The sequence below is a fragment of the Sminthopsis crassicaudata genome, chromosome 6 (assembly GCF_048593235.1).
Source record: "Sminthopsis crassicaudata isolate SCR6 chromosome 6, ASM4859323v1, whole genome shotgun sequence".
In the NCBI taxonomy this organism is placed as follows: Eukaryota; Metazoa; Chordata; class Mammalia; order Dasyuromorphia; family Dasyuridae; genus Sminthopsis; species Sminthopsis crassicaudata.
This window is the reverse complement of record NC_133622.1, coordinates 252,132,625-252,159,261: the sequence shown is the minus strand read 5'-3', so window position 1 is coordinate 252,159,261 and position 26,637 is coordinate 252,132,625. Positions and strand designations below refer to the sequence as shown.

The following is a 26,637-nucleotide window of genomic DNA, read 5'->3' as shown; positions in this document are numbered from 1 at the left end:
TGCCCGAGGGGCCTGCAGAGCCGGGAAGGGCGGCCACGGGGTGGGCTGCCTGCGGGCTCAGAGGCCCCGGCCTGCCCCTGGGCCCGGCCGCTCCCCCTCCCGAAGACAATGAGCAGGTTGTTCCTTGCTGCCCGCGCCCCCAGAGGGGCCTCCCCCCAGAAAGCTCCCTGGGGCTGTCGCAGACATGTGATGCTTGCTTGGCGCCCTCGCCCCCCTTTCCTTCTCTCTAGCTTGTGATCCCTCTCCCTCTGGGGACGGGCCGGTGCAGGGAGGGGCGGCCGGCTCTGCGGCTCTGCTGGCAGTTCTTGCTGCAGTGCGCCGAGGGGGGGCTGACGTCAGGCGGGCTTGGCCCCCTCCCTGCGGCTGGCCCGGCCTGGGCGGCACCGGAGCAGATGTTTCCTCCCTGAGGCTGGCGATTCGCTGCCTCTCCCCGCTCCCCCTCCTCCCCCTTTCCTGCTCCCGCCTTCTCCTCTCCCGCTCCCCTCGGAATCAGCCCCTAGGTGGGCCGGCCGGCTCCCCGCACCTGCTTCTCCCACCCCTCCTGGCCGGGCCCAGCAGGTTTGCCAAAGAAAACCGGCCCTTCCCGGGCAGCTCCCCTCCCTCCCCTCCCCCTGCCAGCTCGGGCTTCTGCGTCCCCTCCCCACCGTCCCTGGGGAGCACTCCCTCCCTGCTCCTCTCTAGCTGCCCCTCGGGGAGGGACCCTGGACCAGGAGGAAGAACTAGGAAGCCAAGGGCCGGGCGGCTCGGTGCCAGGCGACCGGGGGTGGCTCCATCCTTCGGCTGGCCTCCGCAGGGAGCAGGAGCCCGTCCAGAAGCCGCCGCCCCGCTCCTGGGGCCGGGGTCCTTCCCGCTCGTGGTCCCGGGCCTGGCCATCGGGCGAGGAAGGGGGAGGCCGGGGGAGCGGGAGCGGGGAGCCCCGGGCGGCTCCCCCTCCTCCCTCACCGGGCGGCCCCAAGCTCTCCGCTCCCTGACACGCAGGCACACACCAGGACAGGCAGAATTTGAAAAACTGTTCTTTTATTCAATCCCCCAAACAAACAAACAAAAGCCCCAATGCCCTCTACCCTCCAAGAAGCCTTACCTAAATAAAAATGTCCCCTTAGAGCTCCTTTCCATCTTAAAATTTATTACACAAATACCCCCCTCCCCCCAGCAGAACGGCCTCGCTGGGGTCCAGCGCCAGGGGCGGGGCCTCGCAGAGCGGCCTGGGCCTCCGTTCTCCGGCCTCCGGAAGCCCCAGGTGGTAATGGAGATGCCAAAGACGTCTCGATATCCCCTTTAATGCTTACATTTAATTTAAATTTTTAGCACAACATCGGAGATTGACTCTAAATCAGCAACAAAAAATAGATATTTACAATATTTCTCCGGGAAACAAAAAGCACAACCAAACCCTTTAAACATAGTGACTTTAGGAGTTTTATTTATGGAGCAGTTATTTTTAATCACCAAGTGATTTTATATTATATATATATATATATAATTTTTCTTCCTTTCCTCTGTGGTTTTCACCCCCGTGCTCAGAAAGGTGGAGGCGGGAGGCAGGAAGCCTCTCCCCGCTGTCCCGGGAGCCGGCGGCCGCGCCTGGGGGGCTCGCGTCTCCGAGCAGACCGCAAGTATTGCATCTGAAGCCACCTTTTCTGCTCCCTCCCCCGGCCCGAGCCGGCACCACCGGCGCTGCGGGAGCGACCCCGTCCCCTCTAAAAGCCACAGTCCCCTCCCTTCTCCTCCGAAATGAAAGCCCAGCCCAGCAGGGGGAATCCATGTCCTTCTGCTGGGGCTCGCGCGCTCCCATTTCTGTGCACGGGAAAAATGCTTCCATTTTTCCAAGCTGAAGATGAAAAATCCCCAACGGGCTTGGAAATTTCTCTTCAGGCTAAAATGTCCCAAAGTCAGAGGCACTGTCCCGGCACGATCCCTGCTGTGAAGGGGTCTCTCCACCTCCCCTTTTTACAAAAAAGGCAAAAAACAAACAAACAGTAAGTCTTCGTTTCAGTATTTTCCACAGGAGCAACCAAAAAAGGCAGGAAGCTTCCAATTATAGGTCATTAGCAATAATAATATTAATAAGAAAAGGTTTTTGCTCAATACCCAGGGTTCTTTACAGAGAAGTTCCCCTACTGAGGCACTCGGGAATCGGGTCCCTGACGTTCCGCCTGCCTGCGCGCGGCCCCGCGGAGCTGGGGGAGGGGGCCGGGCCTGGGGTCAGGGCTGGGGGAGCGCAGCCCCCACCTTCCGCCCCCTCCCTCATTCTACGTGGAGCTCGAGGCGGAGGCCGGCCGGGCCGAGGGGGAAGCCTGGGACCGGGTCGGCGAGGGAACCGAGGGGCCGGTGGGAGAGAAGCGGGGACCAGGTTGTGCTATCAACATCCTTACAGACTGGGGAGCAGAGTGCAAATTTGCGTATAACGTTTAGAAGCTCTCGCCGCAGGCGGCTGCTGGGAGCACCTCCTCTCACGTCCACACTGACCCAAAAAGAAACGCGACCTTTTCTTTCTCTTTAAAGTGCAAAAAGCTCTCTGCTGCTCTAGAGAGGATCTTTGGAGCGGCCTGCTCGATGCAAAAGAATGGGGGGCAGCAGGGAGGGAGCACACACAAGCCCAGCCCTCCCCAAAGCCTACACAAACAGGCACATGCAGCCTCCCCCCCCCCTGCCCGGGCCGGGGGCCGGGCGGAGAGCGGGCGCGGCGGCCGGCCAGGGGGAGAGCCAAAGCGGAGGATTTCTCGAAGCTGAAGAACAAGGACTGAGTCACCAGACTATACACAAAGACAAGACCCTCCGGGCCGTCGGAGGAGCGGGGACCCGGCCTGGGCCTCGTCCGCCCCCCGCCCCCCACCCCCCACCCCCCAGCGGGGGAAGCCACGCGCTCCCTCCAAGCACACACACCCAGGGAAAGCCCTCTTCGGAGAAAGAGAGAAAAAAGAATCTGGGGGGGAGAGGGGACGAGGGGAGGGGGCTTCAGCAGGGGACCTGGTGACTGGAGCTAGGCCGGGGAACCCTCTCCCCGCGCCCCCCACCGCCCCCTCCCTGGGGCCCCGGCTGTCGAGGGGGCGGCCTCGGGCCAAAGGACGGGGAGGCTGTTTGCTGCGCTCCGGGCCTTGGACAGTGTCAAGCTGCAGAGGGCGGGGACAGACATGGAGGAGGTCTCTGGAAATTCAACAGCACCAGTGTGATCGCAGGGTCCGGCCTTCCGGGCCGGAGCCGCCTTCCGCGAGAGCCGGCCACAGCCTGATGGAGGAGACGCCTGGCCGCCGAGGCCAGCGGCGGGGCCCGCCGTCTCCCTGCCCGGGGACGGGGCCGGCCCGGGAGGGGACGGGGAGGCCCTGACGGGGCGGGGGTTGTGCCGATTAAGTCGGCACGGCACCCCCAACTATGAGCTTGGTCTCCAAGTGAGCACCTCAACAGCACCTCCTGTGATTTTTTTCCTATCCCTTTTTCATCAGAGGGAGGGAAGGAACGAGGGGGGGAAGGGAGGAGAGAAGGGAGCAGGCGGGCTGTCCCGTGCCGGTCCCAGGGGGACCGTGCGGCAGGAACACCCTCTCTGCCCCTATCCTGCTGTGCCGGAAGGGGACGGGAGAGTGGAAGAGGGGGGAGGCCGGCCCCGAAGCCCGTGCCGAGTGGGGGAGCGGCTCTCCGCGGTGGGGAGGGGGAGGCCGGCCTCGGCCTCGAAGCCCGTGCAGAATGGGGGGAGCGGCTCTCCGTGGTGGGGAGTGGGAGGGGGGGGGGTTTCTGTTTCCTGTTCAGTCTGGGGCTGAGCGGGCTTTAGCTGATTTTCTGGATCAACTTCTCATCAGACAGGCAGTAGAGGCTGTTGATGGACAGGTCTGAGATGAAGTGCTCGCAGGCCTTCCGCGTGATCTGCTTGCAGCCTCGAAGGTCGATCAGGGTGACGTTGGAGATGCGCCGGAGATACAACAGGGACTGGTCTGTCAGCTTATTGCAACCTGCGGGCACGGGGAGGCTCTGAGGGCGGCCCGGCCCCCCAGGCCCCCTCCCCCACGGGCCCCCGCCCCGCTCCCGCCGCCAGGCCCCGGGCCGAGCGGACGCCGCCGCGGCCGTACCTGCCATGTTGATTTCGGTGAGGGAGTTGCGCGTGGAGGAGCCGACGGCGGTCAGCAGGTTGGACGACTGGTCTGTAAGGTGGCTGCAGTGACTGAGGTCGAGCCGAGACAGAAGCGGCATGTGGCGGATGATGAGGCGGAGGGTGGCGTCGGTGATGTCCAGGCCAGCCAGCCGGAAATCAGTCATGTTTCGGAGCTTGCTGCGATTGTCCTGACCTGTGCAAACACAAGGGGGCTCAACACGCTGGGCCGAGGGCAGCCCCGGAACCGTCCCCGGGCCCTTCCCCCCACGTCCCTAGCGAGACCCTCCACGCCGAGCCTGGTCTGTGTCCGGGCTCTCACGGGGACTCGGGTCCAGGCACCTCTGGCCAAGAGGCCCGTTTAGGAAGGGGATCCGAATCTGGGGCCCCAGAATTGCCTTCCAGAACAGCGTGCCCGCGGCTTCCCCGGGTGAGCTTACATATCTGGGGAGGGCCCAGGCTTCAGGCCGCTGCCCCCCCAGGGCCCCATGGCCAGAAGCCCGAGGAGATCAGTGCCTACCGGGCTTATCTGTCGGCGGGGTCAGCAAGTCTCGAATCTGAGGGTCCTTGATTCCCACGGCCCACCGAAGGTCCAGGGTCCTGAGAAGTGGGCAGCTGGAGGTGCTGAGAGCAGAGACCGCAGACCAGGAGCAGCCCGCCAGCAGGAGATCTTTGAGGCCTGCAAGAGATCGGGGCCATCTCAGACTCGGCTTCCTTGGGCTCAGGGGCCGGCCCAGAGACGATCCCCGACAGATCCTGGAGGCTCACCGGGAAGCCTGTTGACGAGCCAGGTCAGCTGCTTTTTGGAGATGTTGGTCCAACTGAGGTCCAGGCTGACCGGCTGCCTCTTGATGATACCGCTCAGGGCCTGGGGGACGATGGCCTTGCACCTGCTCAAATCAATCTTTGTCCAGAGTCTCTTGTCACAGCACCTGGGAAAGGTGAAGATACCCCCGATGTGCGTTAGGCTCCTGCTCCCCCAAAGACCAGGCCCTGCTGCACCTTGCCCCACCATGAAGAGCCCCCCTGTGTCACAGACTCCGGACCTGGGTTAGGGCTAAGGGCCTTGGAACCCTTTCCACAAACAGGAGCAGCAAGCTCCCTTTTCACCTGGACAGCACAAGGGCTCCGCCTTTCTAGATCACCCCTCATTTTGCTGGAGAATCCTACACGGCGGGAATGGGTGAGCAAAATCAAGTCACCCAGGTCTCAGCAGCTGCCCCCCCCCACTGCCCCCAGTTGTTTCTTGAAAGCTTTCCTCCTCTGGGGGGTGAGGGGTGCATCTGGACATTTTTCCTGGCTCCTTTTGGGGCTCTCACCCCAATCCTCTGAGACGCTCAGCACTCCTTATGCAGGACTGAGGAGGGCACCTGCCCCGAGCCCCCGAGCCCAGGCCAGCGCCCCATCACTGTGTGACCGCCACTGCAGTATGGAGGACTCCCCGCCCAATCTGGGCTTGGGCTGCGCGCTGAGCTGGGCAGGGCAAGTACGGGGGAGGGGGGGGAAGAGGAAGCTCTCCGGGGTTCCCACAGAGGGAGAACAAACCGCTTTCTCTTGTCCCCAAAGGAGCTCGGCAAAGCAGCATCTCGGGCCCGAGAGCATGTTCCTGGGGTTTGGGGGAAAGAAATCCGCACCAGTTTGCAAAGGGAGCGGATTTCACCTTGTGGGCACACGGAGGATTCTTTGAGGCCCATCATTTTGCCTTCAGCCTCATCTAATTATTACGTTAAGATCATTAAAAAAGAAGGACTTCGTTTGGATGACCCTGGTTCACGGACGGGAAGTACAAAGCTAGCACAAAGCCTCCAGAGCTCTGGTCTGGACAGAAAGACGGAAGCCCGGAGCTCACCGCAAGGCAGAGGCTTCCATGAAGGAATTACCGAGTGAGAGATGGAAGGCGTGGGGAAGACGAGGCAGCAGATTAATCGAACCTAAGCTTCTCGGGGAAGCTGGGGACTGGTGTTCTGGGAAGAGCCAAGAAACCAGGAAAATCCGAACACCGGCCAATTGAACATGGCCAAGTCGGTGCTGGGGAAGGAGCTTTCTGGCTCCGAGCAGTTCTACCAGCCCGTTCCCAACACGAGGGGGACCGGACAGAGGAAGCAGAGGGCACAGAGGCGAAAGGGCGGCCGCATCCCCGGACAGCCGAAGGCCCGACGAGCTCTACTGGGGCGGACCAAGAGCCGTGACCGGACCCCGAGAAGGGAGGAGAGGCCAAGGCGGCCGTCCCGGCAGGCCCTGCTCGCATGCTCACCATTTATACCAGGTCTTGCACACCCGCATACATTCACAAAGTTCTCTGCGGCTGAGGTAACGGAAGACAGACATCCAGACCTCCCGCTGCATCCAGCTCTCCTCCCCGTCCTGCGCCCAGCCGCCCCGGCCGTTCAGCCGGGCGGCCCCGCCCTCCTCCGCACTGTCCTCCTCGTCCTCGTCCTCCTCGTCCTCCTCCTCCTCTCCGGCCAGGCCCTCCTCCTCTCCCCGCTGGGGCGTGCGGGCCGGACAGTGCTGCACCAGCACGCGGGGAGAGTGGCGGAGGTTGGTGGAGGAGGCCGTGATGGCCTGCAGCTTGGGCACAATGGATGTCCCGTGCAGCTCTTTGGTGGGCCTCTGCAGCGTGACCGTGAGGTAGGACCCCCGGATTTTGGCCTTCTCCACTTCGGAGAGCTCTTTCTTGCCGCTGGGATTGTTCTCCTTCTCGCGCATCATCGTTCGCTCGGTGGCCTGAAGCCGCAGCAGCTGCCGCCGTTTGAAGCGCTCGTCACGGCTGGCACTGTGGTGGTCGCTTGGACCGGCCCCTGGGGAGGACCGGGTCACCACGCCTCGGGGGGACACCGGGTCATGGATGAGCTGCAGCATGGCAGTGGGAGAGTGAGGGGGTGGCGTGAGAGGCTCGTCACAGCTCCGCAGAGGCCGCAGGACTTTGGCTTGGACCACATCTTCGTCGCTGTCATCCATTTTACGTTTCTGCAAGATGGGCCCAAGGAAAGGCGGTTAGCGCCTGCTCTTTGCAAGCCTGGGTCTCGGAGGCCTTAAAGCGGCCCCGGGAAACGTCCCCCGCCCCCACGGCGTGCATCCCGACCAAGGTGCCTCACGTCCACCTCCCGCGGGCTTCGCGTGCTCCGAGAGGCCGCCGTGAGCCGCACCTACGCCCGGGAGCAAGGCTCGCTCAGGCACGCCGGGACAGATTCCGGGGGCCGAGGCTCTCCGAGCTGGCCCGTCCGGCACAGAAAAAGCCCCGCTCCTGGAGCAACGATCGCAGTCTCCTCCCAGCCCCCGGGCCTCTGTGGTCAGAGGCCGGCGTCCAGCTCAGTCACGTGCTCTTACAAAGGGTCCCAAGGCAAGATTAAATACAGTTGACCGGAACCCATCTGATGTAACAGGAACTGCCAAGTAACTGCCCTAACAGCTACTCCTTGGGCCTGAACTCCAGCGACTCCTGCTCCGGGACTCCTCTACCTTCCCTTCCGTGTTATGGGGACACTGAGACAGGCCCAGCTCTCAGGCGGGACCTTTCTGGGGGGCCCTCCTCAGGCCTGGCTGCCCAAATCTCCCGGGTCACGGCCCAGCGCCCTCTGGGACGGCGGAGCTCTCCACCCAGGCCGATGACAAAAACGGGAGCTCACTTGAGTGGAAACCCGAAGGTAGCCCACGCTGGGCCACCGGCCACCAGCAGGCCTCAGGTTTCACTCCTGGAGGCCGGGCCCCTGCTGGGTCTGACCCTTTCCCCTCTGGATTCTTCAAATAAGCAGCGCCTCCAGTCCCCGCCCCGACCCCGTGCCTTCTAATTCCAGAGCAAGTCCAGGGGCAGACAGGCGCTTGAATGAGGGCGTACAAGGGGGCGACGGCTTAAAAAAGGGGCGTGTGCGCGGAGACCAGGCTCTAGAACGCTCCGGCTGCTGGGCGAGTTCAGGGGCCTCTCACCTGTACCTTCTCCGAGGTATCCTCTTGGTAGCATTTCGGGCACTCCCAGCAATTCGGCAGCTCATCATTGAGCAGCCCCTCTCCGTCCATCTGCAAACACAGGCAGGGGTCAAAGACCATCCTTTCACCCCGTCTCTTTTCCAAGTCCCCTATTCGGCAAAGTCAGTACTCTGATAAGTGCTGCGAGCTGAGCCAAGAACACACGAGACATCGGGGAGGGGGTAGTTAAATGAGACCCTGAGCTTTTTAGAGGAGAGCTGACCACATCCAAGCACGGGCTGGTTCTTAAACCGCGCAAGGAGCCGGGGGTCCCGGTCGGGACGCCGCCAAGAGACGGCCCCCCTCCCAGGCCCGGCCTTTTCCAACGCAACTCTCCTCGCGTGGGTGTGATGGGACCAGGACCCAGAACGCCCACGTCAGTCCTGAGTGACATAATTTAGGAAGGGCATCAGCAAGCAGGACAGCACTGTCAGCTGGCCACTCCAAGGAGGACTTAGTCGGGGACAGTTACCTTGGAAGAGAAGAGAATAGAGGGATCTTATGCATTTGCAAGTTTAGTTTGAGGAAGAGGAGCGATACTTATTTTATTGGCCACAGAAGGCACAACTGGGAGCAATGGCCAGAAGGCAGCTGGCTTCCTAACCATGAAAAATTTCAAAAGGAGAATGGGTTCTCTCGGGAAGTGGAGTCTTCCTTACGGGAAGTCTTCAAGAGATGCGAACTGCCCCCTCGGAGAGATGGCTAGACAGAGAACTCCCGTTTAGGGACTGATGAGCCTAGTTCTTTGAGGGGTCCCACTTAACCCTGAGCTTCTTCTCGGCCCTGGGACTCTCAAGGCCACGGTCCCACTGGCTCCCTAGAATTCTGTTGCGATTTTAAATGGACCTCAACATTTGAGGGGGATTTCAGGGCCCCATACTCCAGGCAGGAACGTTATCTCGAGAGGGGGAACGGCTCCTTGAATCGGACCTCAATCACTGGGTACACAGCTAAAGATGCAGGTGTCTCGGGGGCCGTCACGAGGCCCCTGCTGATGGGGCCGTTCCGGATCTCCCCTGCTCCCCTCCACTTGAAAGTTGCCCCTTCCTCCTTTGTTGCTCCAAGGAGCACGGTGTCTCTCACCTGCAGGCAGCCGGGATGAACGATCTCATTGCAGATACAGCATTCCATGAGCTTCTTCTCAAAGTCTTGGGTTTCCTCATTCTGATCCACTTCTCCGCAGAGAGAACACGTGACCGAATGAGGCAGTCGGGGCTAAAACGGGGGCAAAGTCAGAAGTCAGGGGGACCGCAGGCCATCAGCTTCCTGAGGCCCTGGGCCAGCTCACAGAGAGCAGGGGAGGCCGGGGGAAGTCAAAAGGAGGCGCGAGAAAATCGCTAGACCAGGGAGGGAGCAGCAGCTCGACTTCGGAGGAGTCCAGAGACACCCTTTGTGACCTGCACGGACCCCACTCCCCAGGGTAACAAGGCTCCGTGGCACAGCCCCCGCTCCCTGGCGCACACTTGGCCGGGCCGCCCCACCGCCCTTCGCCCAGAGCACGGGCTCACTCACCGCCAAGCACTGGCGAAGGACACAAGACTGCTTCATGCGCCCGGGCCCCCCGAACTTCTTCATGTCCCTGCAGTAGTGGCACACGCCACACTCCCCCTGGACACAGGCCTTGCATTTCCGACACCGAACCCGCCGCCGCCGGGCTCCTGAGACAATGGGTGAGGCAGCGGGTCTTACTGGGGTCAGCCGAGGAGCAGGCTTCATGGTGTGAGGCTTAGTGATGGGGATGGTGGGGACCCGCACCTTGGGCCGCGTGGGGAACTTAAGCTGCAAAGAGAACACGGGGGGTCAGCGGGCTGCAGGAGCGGGCCTCCGGAGAGACCCGGACGTGCTTCTCAGAGCTTTTCTTCCCACGCCAAACCGCCTCCTCCTCAGCCTTCACAACTCCGACACTCCCCTCATCTGTCTGTTCCAGCTCCGGGCCAGGCCTGCCCGGACCCACGCCTTTGTCCCATGAGCCCCTTGAACTCCGCTCCTCCCTGGCATGGTGGCCGGCGGGATCGGCGAGACGATGCGGGTAAAGTCCACGGGCAAGCGGAGGGCCCTGGGACGCCTCGGTCCTTGCCACGCCCGGGGCGCGTCGCAGCTACGCCCTTGGCAGGACCAGGCACCTTGGGGCCCGGGGGTCGGTGGGGAGGCAGGGAAGGGGTGACGTTACAGAGTGCCAGTGATGGCACTGCCCCCACGGGCCGGTGGCAAGCCCAGTCTGGATACCCGTGCCCGTGTGCACACACCTGTATTTATTCTGTTGATAACTTTTTTTTAAGGGTAGAAACCACATCCTACTTCCTCTAACTCTCTGCTGTTCCTGAAACAGGACTGTGTATACAGCATGGACATAACCCAACAGGGTTGACCAAACTTGAGGTAGGAGGGAAATAGAACAGGCATTTATCTAGCACCTGCTGTATGCCAACACTACTGAGCACTCTTCTTCTGCCAAAAATATTTCAGTTGATCCTCCACCTGGGGAGGGCAGGTGGTACTCTAATCCCCGCTTTATAGCGAAAACTGGGGCAGACAGAATGAAGCCCAATTTGCACTCAGGTCCTTCCTGACCCGGGGCCTAGCACTCTGCCCTCTGCCAGGGGACCCTCTCCGGGAAGTCGCCAGCTTTGAGGCAGCCATCTTTGTATTCAGGTGGGCGTGTCTGAACCGGCCCGCACAGTCAGGTGAGACCGCGCTTTCTATTATTTTTAGCTTTAGGACGAGGAGCCGACGGTCACTGTGACCATTTCATGCCCCGGCTCACGGTCAGATGGGCCCAGAGGTTCAGGAAGCACTGGCGGCCTCTACCCGCCGAAGGGGTCAGTGGCTTATGGGCTTCTCAGCTCAGGAGGGGATGCTGCTTTTTCACTAAAGCAAAACATGAAGGAAAACTCTGAGAGTGACCTCACGACCACCAAACCCCCCACTTCGATGGCAGGATTTCGGCCTGTCATGCGCCTCAGCACGCCTACTCCTACCAGGTCCGACGGGCTTCCCGGGCACACCGGGGTCAGGGTTCCAACATGCCGGCATGGGAGCTTCCTTGGGGAAACACCTCGGGGAAAGGCCAGCGATCCGGGCCCCAGAGCTCCCTGCCGCCCCCCAGCAAATGCCCCGGGATCGGACAGATTCTCTTACCTTGTCCCTTTTGGGCCACTGTACTATGGGAACTCCAGTGAGGGCTAGCTTGGGATCACTATGGGCAAGGTCCTCTAGCAGGATCTGTGAGGAAAAGGAGAGAAAAGCAGAGCAGAGTGAAGCCGGGCCCAGAGGGCGAGGGGGCGCCCGGCTCCCTGGCATCGCTTCGCCCTCTCCGGGCGCTGACTGCAGAACAAGAACAGCAGAGTTCATCACATCTCAGTCTGGGGGGGGGCACGGCGACCCCGGAAGCCCGGCCGATCCCCGCGGCCTCCCAGCCCTCCCTGCCAGAGAAGCCCCAGCAGCCAATCGTGGCCTCCCTTTCGGGGGGGAGGGGGACGGAGGCTGACAATGACGACACGACACACACACACAAGCAGAAGGATTTATTGCCAACAACAGCCCCCAGACCCTTGGGGCGGGGATTGTACACTTTTTAGGGCCGCGAGAATTACTGAGGAAAGCCCGTTCGGGGAGAGCTTGCCCGTGGCTTGGATCCATTGGCTTTGACTATACTGGAACAGAAAGGCTTCAGTAATTATGAGGAGAGCCGTTCTGACCTTGGGGACCCCGGAAAGGCGGTTGGGGCCTCCCCCGACTACCCTTCAAGGGCCGCGGCTCTCAAGGTCAGAAACCAGCAGTGTTGCACAAGAACAAAGGAGCCCAAAGCAGTATTAGGGCACCCGCCCCAGCCCGAGCCCGGGTGAATGACTCAGGAGACAACAGCACCGTAGCCTCTCTCTGGCAGAGCGCCGCGTCCCGCTTCCAGGCGCTGGGAAAAATGCGGCGCCAGCCCCCCAGACGGACGAGGAGCAGGCCCAGAGGCAGCAGCTCCCTTCTTCCCCGGGCCGGGGGTCCCCACCCGGCGGCCGCTCCTGTCACCTGGCTCCAAGCGCCGCCCCCCCCCAGCCCCGGCCCTGGAAGCCCCGGCCGGCCTTCAGATGCTTCTCCCCCTCCCCCAAAGGGCTCCCATTTGCGGACGTGTTTTATTTACTTCATGTTGCTATGGCACCCCGGTCAGGAGCCTCCGTGAGCACCACCCGGTGCAGGGGTGAGGGGGCGGGCTGCGGTGCCACGTGGGCCGGGCCGGGACCAGGCTCTTCCTCTCCCGGGTGAGAAATCCAGCCCCATTCAGCCTGCGGCCTCCCCTCCCCCGCCTCCCCAGAGGCTCTGCCCATTTCCTCCCCGGAGCAGAACTGAGCCGTCCACAAACAGGGACTTTCCACCGAACAGAGCCCAGTGCGCCTGCTCCCTCCAGGGCCGCATGTAGGTTAAGGGGCCGGAGGGGAGCCGAGCAACTGTTCCCCTCCAAGGGAGGGCGTGCAGGGCGAGGCACAGGCAGACTGCCTCCCCGGCTCCGAGCCCCACACAAAGCGGCCAACACCCTCCTCGGGGAGGCCCTGAGCCTTCCCCGGACCAAAAGGGAGGGGGGCCGGCAGTGAATCAGCACGGAGCGGCCGCGGCTCCTCCCGGCCGCTCCCACCGGGCACCGTCCGTCCTCCCCCTGCCCCCGCCCCCAACCCAGGTCCGCTTCCGGCTCCCCCAAACCTGAGAGGCTTCACCGCCTGCCTTGACCTTGGGGCTCCCGTCCCTCCGGAGCCGCAGCGACTCCTGTCCAAGTTTCCCCGCCTTTGTCTGCCTGCTTGTGCTGGGACTTGTCCGGGCTACGCGGCTGCCCTGACAAAGGGCGGCTGTCCCCCGGGCCCCCGGGCCGAGGAAGCCGGGCCAGAAACCCCGGAGCCCCAGAGCCCAGAGCGGCGGCGGCGGCCAGCGGCTCCGGCCCCAGCTTCCTGCGCCCGTGAACAATGCTACTGCGTCACTCACATGCAGCTCCCAGAAATGCTTTGCAACGGAAGATGGCAGGAGAGAGAGTGGGGGAGAGAGAGAGGGAGGGGGGAGAGAGACAGAGAGAGAGGGAGGGGGGAGAGAGACAGAGAGGGGAGGAGGGAGGGGCAGAGGCAGAGAGGGGATGAGGGGGAGTGAGAGAAGGGCAAAGAGAGAAAGAGGAGAGAGGCAGGAGGAAAGGAGGGAGAGAAAGACAGAGGGGAAGGGCAGGGGAGCCGCTGCTGGCAGAGGAGCCACGCCAGGAGGGCCCGGCTCTGCAGCAGAGGAGGAGGGGGCGTGTTCTCCAGCCGCTCTCGGCGCTGCCATTGGCCGGGCTGCGGCCCCAGGAGGGGACTCCTCGGGCCGGCGGCCCCCTCCCGGCAGCGCTGCAATAGGAGAACCCGGAGCCAGCCCCCGAGGGCCCGCTGTGGCAGCCTTTCAAGGCGCCGGAGAAAGGACAAGGCTTTAACCCGTTGCGCGGCCGCTGGTGCAAGCTGCCCACATCTGTCCTTGCCTCCTCCCGCTCGGGCAGGCTCCGGCCTGTATTGTCTGGCCCGCGGCCTGCACCTCCCCCTCCCGCCGAGCAGCTCAATCCACAGCCCGACATCCTCTGCACCGGGCCTGCCGCGGCCCTTCCGGCCTGGGCCCCGGACCCCCACTGGTCCCGAAAGCCCCTCCCCGGCCCCCAGAGGCGCACCTTTGTCCTAGAAAACAATGCCGTCTCCCAGCCGTCCTGGGCTCCCTTCCTGACAGCTCGCTCTCCCCCTTTCCATCCCAGGGACGAAACTCAGTGACTCGGTCACTGGCCGCTGCGGCGGCGCCTCTGTCCCGGGGTGGGATCCAAACTCCCTTCTCCAGCTTGACCCTTTCCTGTCACGACATGACGCACTTCCTACCCTGCCCCTCAGCTGACGGCTCCCCTTTCCCACGGTCCCTTGGGGGAGCTCTGAACTTCTTCCCGGAGCATGAGCTCACTCTCCAGCCCTCAGGACGTCAGAAGGTCCCCTCCCAGCCCTCCCCGCTGCCAAGGCCCAGTCCAGTGCTGCTTCTGCCGTTAGTGCCGCCAGTGGCTCTGGGGCCCGGGCAGTGCATCGGTCCCCAAATAGGAGGAGGGGCCCCCCGTGTGCCAGGCGTCCCACTAAGCTGGTACCTTCTCGAACAACTAAATGTTTGCTTCAGAGGTACTGAATGCCCTTCTAAAGACACCGTCTAAAGGACTGCAATTTCTCGGCCGGCACCAAGGGGACCGGGCGGGGACTGTCACCGACTTCCTCCTGGCTCGCACTGTCTCGGGGTCCTAAGCTCAAGCCCCAAGACTCCCCAGTGGATTTTGTGGGGTCACCACAGAACAGAGCCCAGAGCCGCCCACAGCTCCAGGGGGATCTTGAGGAGATTCAAGTCTACGTCTAAACCGGACCCGGGGCCTCCCGCTCGCAGACCCAGAGCCCGGCCCACGGAGGCGCAGCTTCACAAAGCGGGACAAGCCTCAGCAAGCGCAGGCGCAGCCACTGGCAGAGGCAACTCTTCGGGATGAGTCACTGGCCTGCGTCCACCTGAGGCTGTGTCGCGTTCTGTTTCTTCACAGACTATAAATACACGACGCATGGAGAAGCGCAGACAAATCCGAATAGAGCGAGGGGAAAGGGCGGGTCCCAAGGACTTGGGCTCCACTGCAGCTCTGCGGCAAAGGCTCGCAGGAGGCCTCTGTGGAGAGGCCCCCAGCCCCTCCCCGGGGTCCCTCCCAACTCAGAAGCGGGTGAGTCTCGCTATTGCCGTAAGGAAGCATGACGAAGCGCGCCACATGCCGACTCCCGAGGGGACGCCGACGGCTCCAGCCCAGCGCCCAAGTCGTCCCCCGTGGCTCCCGAGTCTGAGCGAGCCGACGGTCTGGGAGGGGGCGCCTATTTTGGGTGAGCTTCGCTTCCAAGTTACTGCCCGGGACACAATGAGTCTGACTGAACTTGACCTGTCTCCTGGACAAAGAATCACCGACAATTTTCGACCATTCGCTGCCACTTGTATCAGTTCTACTTTACAGGAATGGTAGAACTCTGTTGGTGAACGTGTGTTCAGCCTTGCTTTCACCTGAACTTAGACTGAAATCTAGAAGGCCTCAGAGGCCATCTGATCCCAGCTCCCTTTTATAGACGAGGAAAATTAAGGTCCAGAGGAGGAAAGGCAGAGGGCAGCAGGTCCCACAACCAAAAGGAAGGAAGGAAGGAAGGAAACAAGCACTTATTAAGCACCTACTGTGCGCCAGGCAGTCTCTCCCTTGATCAGGCCAGGCTTGGAGGGAGCAGCCCCCCAGCACTCCCACGTATGACCTTTCAGAGGCTGTGTCTCTCCCTCCCCGGGGCTGCAGTGAAGAATTCCTAACTGTGCACTAAGTCTGTTCCAGCCGGATCCAACCGTCTTCTCGGGCGGCCTTCCATTTGTTGAACACGATTAACATGTTCATGCCCGTGTTAGATTTAAATGCTAGTGGGAACCTGACACCCACTAAGAGCCCAATCCGGAGGCTGGAGCACAACTGTTGGGTCCCAGGGAGACTGGCCCCACAGAGAGGAATCAAAAGGAGTGCCAAGGTCATGAGTGTGGCTAAGGAGCCTCGGAACACTCCCCCCCTTCAGCCTTCTCTTCCTGCCTCAGGCTTCCCTACTTCCTGTCCTGTTTTACTCCACACCATGTTTGGCCTGCTCTGCAGACAGACACCAGCCCTCGGGAGTTCTTCACCCTTCTGCCACCGAGAGTGCCGAGCACGGGGAACTGCCAAGTTCTGGGACGCCCTTCCCGGGCTCCCCTGCATGGCCTACCTGGGTCTTGCCGTGTTTCTTAGAGAAAGGAACTTGTAAGTCACGATGGAGAGCCAAAAGGGGGCTTTGAGATCAAGCGGCCCCACTCCCTCACTTTACAGGTGAGGGAACGGAGCCTCAGAAAGATTCTGTAACCACATTGGTGACCCAACCAAGGGATCTCATTATCTCTAAAATATAACAAAAAATCCAGTAAAACATGTCACGAACCTTCCTGCAGGAGATTATAAAGACTGACTTTCCTTCCCTATTTCAACAGATCCCTTTAGGGGAGATTCTAAGGGAGGACAGTGACTGTATAAAAAAAAGTCATCTTTGAATCCGCCAAATCTCAGAGTTAAAAAAACAAAAAACATCCAAATCTAATGATACCCAGGCCCAAAGGGCTGAGATGGGAACTGAGACACCAGAAGAACAGTCTCCGAGGGTTACTCGGGTAGACACAACGTATCCGTGGTCACATCCTCAAGAGCACAGTGGGAAAGCTGCCTTGTGTTTTTGCCTTCAGAGGAGGCTGACCTGCTCAGATAGAGGACCCCGTACGAGGGGCTAGGGGGCTGGCTGGGGATCCTACAGCAAGTTAATGCTGCTCTCTGGGGCTAAGTCTTCTCCTTTCTATAACCCTTCTGCCTCTCAACTACACGGACCCAACAGCTTCAGATCATACAGATAATCCACCGTAAGAAAAATAAAATACTTTTGTTTTTCTTCTATCCAAATGTACTGATTTCCTCCAGTGGAGGCCTGGCCACGCCACTCCCCTCCTCAATCAATTCTAGTGGCTCCTATGGCAATCCTCTGGCTCTGAAAGCTCTCTGCCCCGGGCCACTCCCACCCCACTGGCCTTCTTCTTCTTCCTTCTGCCCCCACCTTTTAACTGTGTCCTCTTGCCTGGGATGCTGTGTTCCTCCTCTTCACCTCCTGGGCCTTCTCACTGCCAAGGCCTTCTCTCTAAGACTGCCTCCTATTTACCCTGCAGAGATCCTCTATGCACTCGGGTGTTGACCATTATGCCCCTCACTGCAATGGGAGTTCCATCCTTTGGCTCCCCAATACCTGGCCCAGTGTCTGGCACACAGTTAGTGCTTATTAAGTGTTTGCTGACTTGTTCGCGCCCAGAAATGATGAACACAAAGAACAGTGAACTTGATAAAACATGGTTAAATTGGTGAAACCAAGAACTGACCTCAAATGAATCCTCCCAAGCACTTTTTAACCATAATTCAAGCTGTGTGGAACTCTGTAGGCTCTTTTCCCAATGTCAGGATGACATTCTGCGTTCCTAAATGCCAAAATTTACATCTCTTGAGATTTTGTTTTTCTACCAACCCCTGATACCAAGCAGAACTCGCTTATGCAGGTGACATAAGGAAGTTGGGACGGTGGACACCAGGTCCTTTCTGCTCCCCGAGCCCTTCTCTACGTCCTCCCTCCACAAATGGGGACCTGAAGCTCTCCAACACTTCTCACTCTGCTCATCCCCTCAATTTCACCCATATGGTACGCAATGAAATGAAATGACATCCTATGCTTCAATAGAGGGAGACCCAAAGCTGGGAAGTATCTTCCCTGAGACGGAAGATGACAGGAGACCTCTTGGAGGCATGCAGATGGCCAAAAAAATAACTGAAGCAGAAAGCAGACACAGAGAAGTACTAATTAAGAAAATTTAGTGCTCCTCACTTTAGTTCAACATACATGATTTCTTGTAAGTTCTCACACAGTTGCAAAGATTTAGGGGATAGAGACTTATCACACTTATTAGGAACTGTTAAGAAATTCCTAGATTTTTTCCCCCCTTTTGCACAGTTATTCATATCTTTATATTTTCTTCTGAGATTACTTCTAAAGATTTCTTTAGTCTTTGGTGTTCATATAATGAACCTATTTAGGAAAACAAAAAAGTTTCAGATTACTCATATATTCCTAGGGAAGTGGAGGTAAACGAAGAGTCCAGATATAGAATATATCAAATATACCATGTAAGGGATCCCGATACTGTACCATGACAGCTTAGAATTTGCTATGATCTTGTCGGCTGGAAATATCCAACATATACTCAAGTTTTAAGTTTTACTTAAGATTAATCAAATTAGATTTATTCTTAATGGCAACCTAAGAGAAAATGGAGACCGCTGCCACTCTATCTAGGCTGGGAGAAGGTGTCACGGGTCCTCCAGAGAATCTAGAGGCCATTAGTAGGGAAGTGAGCAGACACCACAAAGAGATGAAATAAACCTCTTCCTCAGACTGCTGGGAGATTCCTAGACAAGTTTCTCAGGCTGAAAGAGCTTGAAATACAATCTTAAATTTGAGTCTCCTAAATTCTGGTTTTTAGAAATGGCCTGAGATTCTTTCCTGAGAAGAGTTTGAGATTAATAAAGAGGGGAGAAAACTAGGCCTTTCTGGTCTTCAAGCATAACTTAAGTACTGACTGATCCCAGACTAAATGCCCCTCTAATTAGCCATGTCTTCCCCCCGTGCCCCCAGCCAGACCCTCGGGGAAGATCAGGCTCCTAGAAAGTTCAAATGGAGAGTCCTGACAGTTCCATCAACTTTGCCTACATCTCGCTGGTCACGGGAACCAGGACTGTGACTTAGGTACCTATTATAGTTCTTGGTTTCCTATAAAAATCCTCACAGTTCATTTTTCAGTAATAAACCTATCACACAGTTTCTAGGGACAGGAATAACTCTTTAACTTTAACCTGAAATTGAAACTTTTTCCAAATAGATTCTTTGAAATGAAACTTTCCCTAAAAACTTTCAAATAAAAACTCGCAATCTTTTTAGTGCCCAAGAGAGATGAGGCAGGGATAGGCAAAACCTCTCCTGCATCTCAAGCAAAGTCTGCTTGGTATTTTATATGACATCAGCAAGGTCTAAGAGCAGTTTATGAGCTGGCCAGAGTCAGGAATCCACAGAAAGATGCTACAAGAAAAACATTATCACAGAAAACCGGAGACTCTCAAAACTTGGCAAGACACAGCCACTGTGCCCAAAAGCCACGTCCCCACACGTTCCCCTCCCCCAGCCCAGAAGCCAGGCCCCACCACCGGCCCTTCCTTTGGGAGGGGCTCTGCTCATCCTGCGGTCCTTGCAGATCGGGGCCTCACCTTGACATCAGCAATGAGAGCATCTTCGTCTTCGATCCCCGTTGGGACACATTTCTTGTGTAATGGCAGTGACTCTAGCTTCTCCACAAGGCACCGGAGACCTTCCAACTCAAAATGTGTCAGGTGAACCTGCTTGTCCTTCCGGGGGCTACACTGAGGATCCCACACTTGACCATTGTGGGAGCTCCGGCTGGACTCCGAGGATGAGTCCATTGACAAGGTTCTCTTCAGCCCTGGCAGGGTCCTGCAGGTTTTGCCCAGCCCATCATAATCCACGTTGACTCCATTGGCCATGGGGCTGGTGAGGATAGAGCGTCGGCTGCTCAGGCGCCTCGGCTCCTTCTCGGAAGCCTCCTCATCCACGCTTCCAGACTCCAAACCATTTAATTCCAAATCTGCGGAGGCAGAGAAGAAAACAAAATGAGAATGTGGTAGAGAGCCCTAGCGGACGCCATGTAAAAGTTAACATGGGGGAGACACCGAGGTTATGGTGGCCAAAATGGGTTTGGTCGGTCAGCATGTGTAAAATTTGAAACAAGCGGTTCTTGGACTCCTGGGGGATGGAGACCCCCCACTCCCCACTACTTTCATGTCCCTCAATCACCCCCATGCAGGATCAGGCCTCTATAAGGGTTCCCACTTCCTTTGGTAGGAACTCAAATGTGTTGCCCTCCTAGCTGACACCTCACCCGTGCTTCTCTCCTAAAATTATTCTTCACCCTCTTCAAGATGGCCATTCCCTTCAGCCCCAGGACTTGCTCTACTTCAGTTCTGGCTTCACTTCCCTCCTTCTCCAAACGGTTTACATTGTTCTAGCTCCTCAATCTGTGTCCCAACACAAGCAGCCAGGAATGAGCCTGGAGAAGTTCCATCACGCTGGAGATGTACACTATGAATTCACATTATCCAACTTTGACTGACTCTCCCTGCAGCAAGGCAGGTAGTAAATTCTTCCCCACTTTCTGACCCCCATCAACCTCTCTGCAGCTTTGGCCCCGTTTCCTGGGCCCCGTCCTGGACACACAGGCCTTGCTGGGCCTGCCTTCGGCCTGCCTGCTGCTTCTCAGTCTCCTCTGCTACCTTATGATCTGTCCCCTTACCGTGGGAATCCGTTAAGTTTGTGCCCGGGCCCTTTCCAATTCCCTTTCTTTAATCTTTCTCGATATATGGGAATTGTGCCCTCAGACACAACTCCAGCCACCGTTTCTGAAGAGGATTCCTAGAGTGGGAGTGGGATAGCCAGCCCCAGCCTCTCCCCCAGACCTCGATCCCCCCATCCCCAATTATTTAAGGGACATTTCAAACCGGACGTCTGGGGGAGAGCTTCAACTTGAGCCATCTAAAGCTACACTCACCACCTTTCTCCCTAAACCCCCATTTCCTTCCAAGCCACCTTCCAAGCACCAGTCTCCTTCAACTGTCATCTTGGCATTGTCCTTGCCTCCTGACACTCTTTCCCGTGTGGATCCAAGCAATTGACCAGTGTCCCCATTTCTTGTCTTCACTCCTTGTTCTCCATACATACAACTAACAACCTTTTTTAGTAAAAAAAAAAAAAAAAAAAAAAAAAAGGAAAAAAAACAAACCCAACAAAGTTTATTAAGTACTTCTACGAGCCAGGGGTTGGTCATACCAACACAATAAATGAAACAATTCCTACTCTGCTAAGTGTCTGATTTCAGGTGGAGGTGTTATAGAATCATGCAACATCCTGGAGGGAAGCAATACAACCAGCAGCTTCAAGTGCAGCCCTCAGCACTTCTGCCCAGGAGAGTCCCACCCTCTTCCATTTGACCTCGAACCTGAGACTGAACTCATTTTCCTTAAGCTCACAGCTGATCATGGGACTCTACTATTTAACCAACAACTTTAGTGGTTTCCCATCGCCTCCAACACACCGTTACTCTGCTTACTTTTTTAAAACCTCTCAAACTTGCCCCCGACTTAGTCTTTCTTAGACCTTTTTCGCTCTCCTCCATTGTGCACCACAGACCAGCCTCGGCTGGGATCTCCACGCGGCTGTCCCCGTGCCTACAACGCACCTCCTCACCTCGGCCCTGGAGAGTCCCTCTCTGCCTTTAGGGGACAGCCTGGGCTCACAGGCACACGTTTATTAGCATTCAATTAATTAAAACAGTTGGGAGTTTTACTTTTTGACTTATGCATTTTATTACACACACACAGTTGACTTTATAAGTTAATTAATATATGCCTTAGCCCAAAAGTCTTAGTGCAGCCTTAAGTATCAAAGGTCTAATTTCTCACACACACACACACACACAAAACTGGTTTTAATTTATAAGAAGGGCCAAGGGACATAAATAGGCAGCCTTAAGAAGAAAACTGAGCCACCAAATGCAATTCCAAGCTATCAAGCCTTAAAATCACACTAAGGCTTCTGGGTCACTATGTAAAATATATCCATATAATATATTAAATCGTGTATGCGTACGTACACATGATAAAAAGTGTGTATAATATGGTACATGTGATATGTAAATATGTACATATTTTTAAGGGATAGTTTATTTTTTCCTAATTACATGTAAAAACAATTTTAAAATTTGATTTTAAAAACTTCTGAGTTCCAAATTGCCTCCCTCCCCTCCTCCCCTCCAGGATAAGCAGTGTGACATAGGTTGTGTAACTTTATACTGTGGATATTTTTACATAGATTAGGGGGTAAGCTTGGGAGCAGAGATTGTTTCATTCTTTGTACTCGAATTCCCAGTGCCTCACACATGGCAGCGCTTAATAAATATTTGGTGACTGGCCGAGCTCCTCTAGCAGGGAAAGAACTAAGTCTCTCTGAATTCGCCTATTCGACACCTGTCTCCCCCAGGAAATGCTTCGAAGACCTACTGAGGGGTCCCAGAGCTGCCCTCTGGGGTCAAAGCAAACTTTTCTCCCCTGCTCCACAGGACAGGCCTTTTAAGTGCCTGCAGAGAGCTCCCGTGCTCCTCCGAGTTCTTCTCCTAGATAAATATTGCTAAATCCATCAGCTACTTCTGGCAAGGTGCAGCTTCCAGATCTTAGCTCAGCACGGCTGGCCTTCAGCCTGACCAAGTCTTCAGTAAACTGCCCCCAGGAGAACGCCGTACCATGGGCTCCAAGCCTCCCCTCAGGCAGAAGGCACACTCAGGAAGTCTCCGGCGACCTTGGGGCTGCATGACCTGTACTGAGTCGTACCTGCTCAAGGTCACCACAAATGGGTATGGCTGCCTTGAGGCAGCCGGTGGTGCGGTCCAGTCAGAACACCCGACATTAGTTGATTCTGGCTAAGTCACTTATCCTCCGCTTGCCTCAGTTTCCTTAGTTGTAAAAAAGGGAGAATAAGAGCACCTGGCTCCCAGCACTGTTGTGAGGATCACAAGACATAACAATTGTAAAGCTCTCATCACAACAGCTAACATCTAGTGCTCTGCAAATGTTAGTTATTAATAAATTGGTTATTGTTATTATTACTTAACATCTTTCATCTGAGCCTGAAAATCAATTTCTTGAAACTGCGCATTTACATTAATTCCCATAACCTTTTATCTTGGACCCTTCATGAGAGAGAACTTTCCAGATCTGGAGATAAATTAACTGAAAACTGGGGTTCAGTCAATAGTCATTCAATACCATTGTCAGGTAAGCCTATATTTCAAAGGACTACAAGGAAAAACCTGTGAAAGGCCTTGTTAAAAAGCTGGGAATATTGTGTTTTCCATGTGCATCCCCTTGGATCTCCCAGTCTTATAAACCTGATCAAAAATGAAAAAATTTATCTGGAATGATTTTTTTTTTTGATTAACATATATGGGCCTTCTTTCAAAATGCTCTCAGACTTGACAGCCTAGAATTCTGTCAACAAAGTAAAGTCCTTAATTTTGCTTCTTCCATCTGAAATACAGGGATGTAGTACAGCGCACTTGGTTCAGTAATCCTTTTCTTTTTTTGTTCCTATTTTTCAAAGCTCTTGAGAGTGGCCAAAGTGGCCACCCGTCTCTGGGATGCCAACAGCGCACTGCGGACTATTAGAGCTTTATTCTCTGGCCATCGCCCCCTGTCAGTCACTTCTGTCCTAACTTTCCCAATCAGAAAACTGACTTCTACTTAGGACACTGAGGAAGCATTTCTCAAGGGAATGAAGATGCCCACCACACAGAACGTGGTCTGTTTTCCCTGCACCCTCACACGCCTGGGTCTGCTTCTTTCTGCTTAGAGCTGCCCCAACCACCCCTAACCACTGCAGAGCCTTGCCAGTGGCACTGAGTGACGCTGTTGCCTGAATACCTAGAAGCATTTATTAAGCACCAACCTTAGCCAGGTGTTGGGGATGCAAGTAAAATGAATGAGATAGTCTCTGTTCCAAAGTATGAGGCAGGAATATCCGAGGAGAGCTAACTCTTTTGGGAATCGATTATGGATCTATAGTTTTAAAAGGATGATCCAAAGACTTCAAGAAATAACACAGACTTGGTATATGGTAAGCTCTTGGAAGTGAGAAGGAAATGAAGAATTTTTGTAAGGAACGGATGTTTTGTGAGCGATCATATGTCACAGGAGACAGTGTGGCATAAGTGAGGGTGCCCCCGAGTGCAGGGCTTGCCCTGGCACAGATGGCCCTTGTGACCCTGGACAGGCCACACAAGTTCTCAGCACCCCAAGGAATGAGACTCCAGGCTACTCAGGGACCGGCAATCTGTATTCAGAGGGATTGAAACCATAGGCCTGTTCCCCAAAGGCTTAGGAAAATGCCAAGACAAAATGTCTTAGGGTGGAAATCTCAAAGGAAAAAACAAGTTCTTTGGATATTATAGCGTTGCCTTCTGTCTCCTTTGAGACACTAACTAGCCGAGTAACTTCATTCTTTAGGCAATGAGACTCCACATCCATATAAGAAAAAATTCACAGGGACCACAAGAAGCCCCACCCCCATCTTTCTAATAAGGCTGCGCCCGAGCACCGAGGCCTCCGGGATAGTGAGCCACACCACGATGCCTGGCCAGCTACTCTGGGCAGCCTGGGGGTGCTCCAGAGCCCCTGGCAGCAAGGAGCAGATGGCCTGGGGCTGGGAGACGGGGACTGCTCATCCTCCTGAGCACAGGGCATACTCTGGTACTCATGGGAATCAGACTAGAAATACAACTCCAGGAAGAAGAGTCTTCTGAAGTTTCCTAAAGATTATGACTGGGGGAAAAGGGGGAGAGAAAGGGGAGAATGATTTGGTTTCAGAGACTAGAGAAGAGAGAGTCAAGTCAAGTACTCACCCATGCTGAGGGATTCTTTCTGGAAATCCTTGGTCAGGTGGGAGCGGTTGGTGATGCAGTAGACATATCGTTCTAACACGTACCAACACATCTCATAGTAGAATGGATAACGGAACTTAGTGGGGACCTATATAGGGACAGGGTGATAAGCAGAATAAATTGATACTTCAATTCTAAGGAAACCAGTCCCTCTGAGTAATACAATTAGCCATGATTCCATCCCTTTTCTCCTCTGAAAGAAAATGAGGTTTGAACTTGGTGACCTAATTACCTTCCAGTTAAAATTGTATGCTTCCACAGAAGACCTTTCGAGGGCAGAATGCCTAGAAACTGAATTAAGTGACTTGGTCAATGTTTAACATGTACTGGACTCTTGCCATCTAGAGGAAGGGGTGGGGGAAGCGGGAGAAAAATTGGAACACAAGGTTTTACAAAGGTCCATTGCAAAATAAAAAGCTTCAATAAAGGGGGGAAAAAAGCGACTTGGTCATCCCAGGATGTCGGCCTTATTGAGGAAATAATCACCACAGAAGCCTGGAACTCAGAAAGGCAACCCAGAACTAGTAAGGGAAAATGGCTATTAATTTCTGACTTAGTAAAATGGAGAGTTATAAAAAAGAAAACTATGTATATGAAAAACTTTCTGGATTTGGGTTTTAGGATTAAATCTGTAGACAAAGTGTGATGTGCAATTCAGAAAACTCTCTGAAATCCATACCCTTAACAGAAGAGAAACCTAAGATCGAGTCTGTTCTTTGAGAAGTTGCAGGTAAGCTTCTTGAAGGAAAGGGAGCTGTTGGGATGATGTGAAAGTCCAAAACCTGGTCCACACAGTCGGGGCTGAAGGGAACTGAACTCTGAAGCAGAAAGGGCTAACAGGATGGGGCTATCTCATCATGTTAAGATGTAGATCTCTATCTGTACACAAAGACCAGAAATCTCTGGCTCTGATCATCCATGGCTTTCTCCCAGCCTGCCTAAGAAGAGTGAACAACCCAACTGCTTTCCAGAATGATGAGCAGTGAATGCCACGCTGGGAAGGGAAGCCACGAGCTGGGTCAGGCAGCAGCAGGACCTGGGCCCCTGCTGCCACATGCAATAGAGAATTCAAACACATACTTGAAAAACTATTTTGAACTTAAGACTCCCTAAGAACTTCCAAACCTCTTCCTGGGCTGAATGAAGATTTCAGTAAGTCTAGGTGCAAGCAAGGAGACATGGGGCCTTTCCAGGCAGCTGAGGTGCTCCCTGGACAAAAAGGGAATGGAGTCAGGACAATGCAGCCCTCAGGAGGGTCAGGATGTGCCGTGCTGTGTGCCTGAATGCTCGGAGGCTAAGAAAACCTGTAAAAGCTTCCAGATCTTATCCTTTCATTTTTAGATCACATGTCTTCAGCTCTGCTAAAAGGGACAGGAATGCACAGGAATCAGAGAGGGAGGCAAAGCCAAAGGCCCAGCCAAGGGCAGATTTCCTTTCTGTTTGCTTCTGTTGAGGCTCCTGTAATTTATAGCTAGAAGAATCACTTCTGCATGTGTGAGGAGCCTCCTTTGAAACTTAAAAGTTTTCAAGTATACTTTCCAATTGCCTTTGGTTATAGGTTCACAGTGTTCAAATTAGAGTTAAAAAGGAATTTAGATCATCTGGTCCAATTCCTCATTTTAAAGAAGAGGAAACTGAGGCTTGGAGAAAGGGAATTATGATCTGATTATGAAATAAACTACACGCTTTCTATTGCGAATCACTGTTCTCCACAACTTCACTATCATATTATTTTTATTTTTTAAAATTTCTTTCACCAAGACTTAACTGGATTGTTGCTACTTAACTTAAATAACATTTGTGACTTTAGTCCCACGTTTTCCATGGGACTAAACCAATTCCTACTTCTATTTGAACCCTACAGGGAACAGGATGTTCCTCAACTCCACTGATGCTTCAATAATAAAATGATTTATTTTCCACATTCACGGCAAACTCAAGAACGGCCTATTCAGTTTTAGCAATCTGTTTATTTAGGAATTTGTCTTAATGTCAGCACAAATGTGTCAGAGAAAATGATACAAATTGAGATGCTGGATTAAGAAGTATGGAACTAATAAAGTGATTAAGGAAAACAATAGGCACACAAACTCAAGCTGTCAAATCCTCCTAAGTCAAACTACTAAAACAATAAAGATAATGTTAAAAAAAATTCAAATACTGTTTACTAGCAGTTTATATAAAAATGAAAGATTCAGAGGATAAAGATGCCAAAGGAAATGAAAATGGCCCAAAAGTGACCTGCAAAATTCTCCGCTGTTCACTGCTAGTAAGGAATGAGACCCCCAGGACCTCAGGAAAAAGGCAAGGGACACGTGGGCTAAATGTATAACTCCTTTGCTTTGTCCTAGGTACCAAGATGAATATTGACATGCAGGTTTTGTTTCCAAATAAACTAAAGACCTGAC

At 55.2% G+C, this 26,637-nt stretch overlaps 1 protein-coding gene across 6 annotated transcripts in view; it reads right to left on the bottom strand.

Moving 5' to 3' along the window:
• Window positions 1-1,272: 1,272 nt before the first annotated feature.
• Window positions 1,273-26,637, bottom strand: part of KDM2A (lysine demethylase 2A) — a 95,049-nt gene continuing 69,684 nt past the window's right edge. For 3 of the 6 annotated variants that reach the window (XM_074273118.1, XM_074273116.1, XM_074273117.1), the window contains exons 11-21: window positions 24,191-24,317; window positions 18,936-19,330; window positions 11,183-11,266; window positions 9,557-9,823; window positions 9,128-9,259; window positions 8,006-8,095; window positions 6,336-7,048; window positions 4,850-5,013; window positions 4,602-4,760; window positions 4,062-4,277; window positions 1,273-3,944 (exon numbers count right to left, since the gene is read on the bottom strand). In XM_074273118.1, the coding sequence (XP_074129219.1) occupies window positions 3,763-3,944; window positions 4,062-4,277; window positions 4,602-4,760; window positions 4,850-5,013; window positions 6,336-7,048; window positions 8,006-8,095; window positions 9,128-9,259; window positions 9,557-9,823; window positions 11,183-11,266; window positions 18,936-19,330; window positions 24,191-24,317 (2,529 nt within the window). In that variant the 3' untranslated portion in view covers window positions 1,273-3,762. Of the gene's footprint in view, window positions 3,945-4,061; window positions 4,278-4,601; window positions 4,761-4,849; window positions 5,014-6,335; window positions 7,049-8,005; window positions 8,096-9,127; window positions 9,260-9,556; window positions 9,824-11,182; window positions 11,267-13,006; window positions 13,359-13,703; window positions 13,878-18,935; window positions 19,331-24,190; window positions 24,318-26,637 lie in introns of those variants that run through there. The other 3 variants (XM_074273119.1, XM_074273122.1, XM_074273120.1) reach the window with 3 other exon arrangements.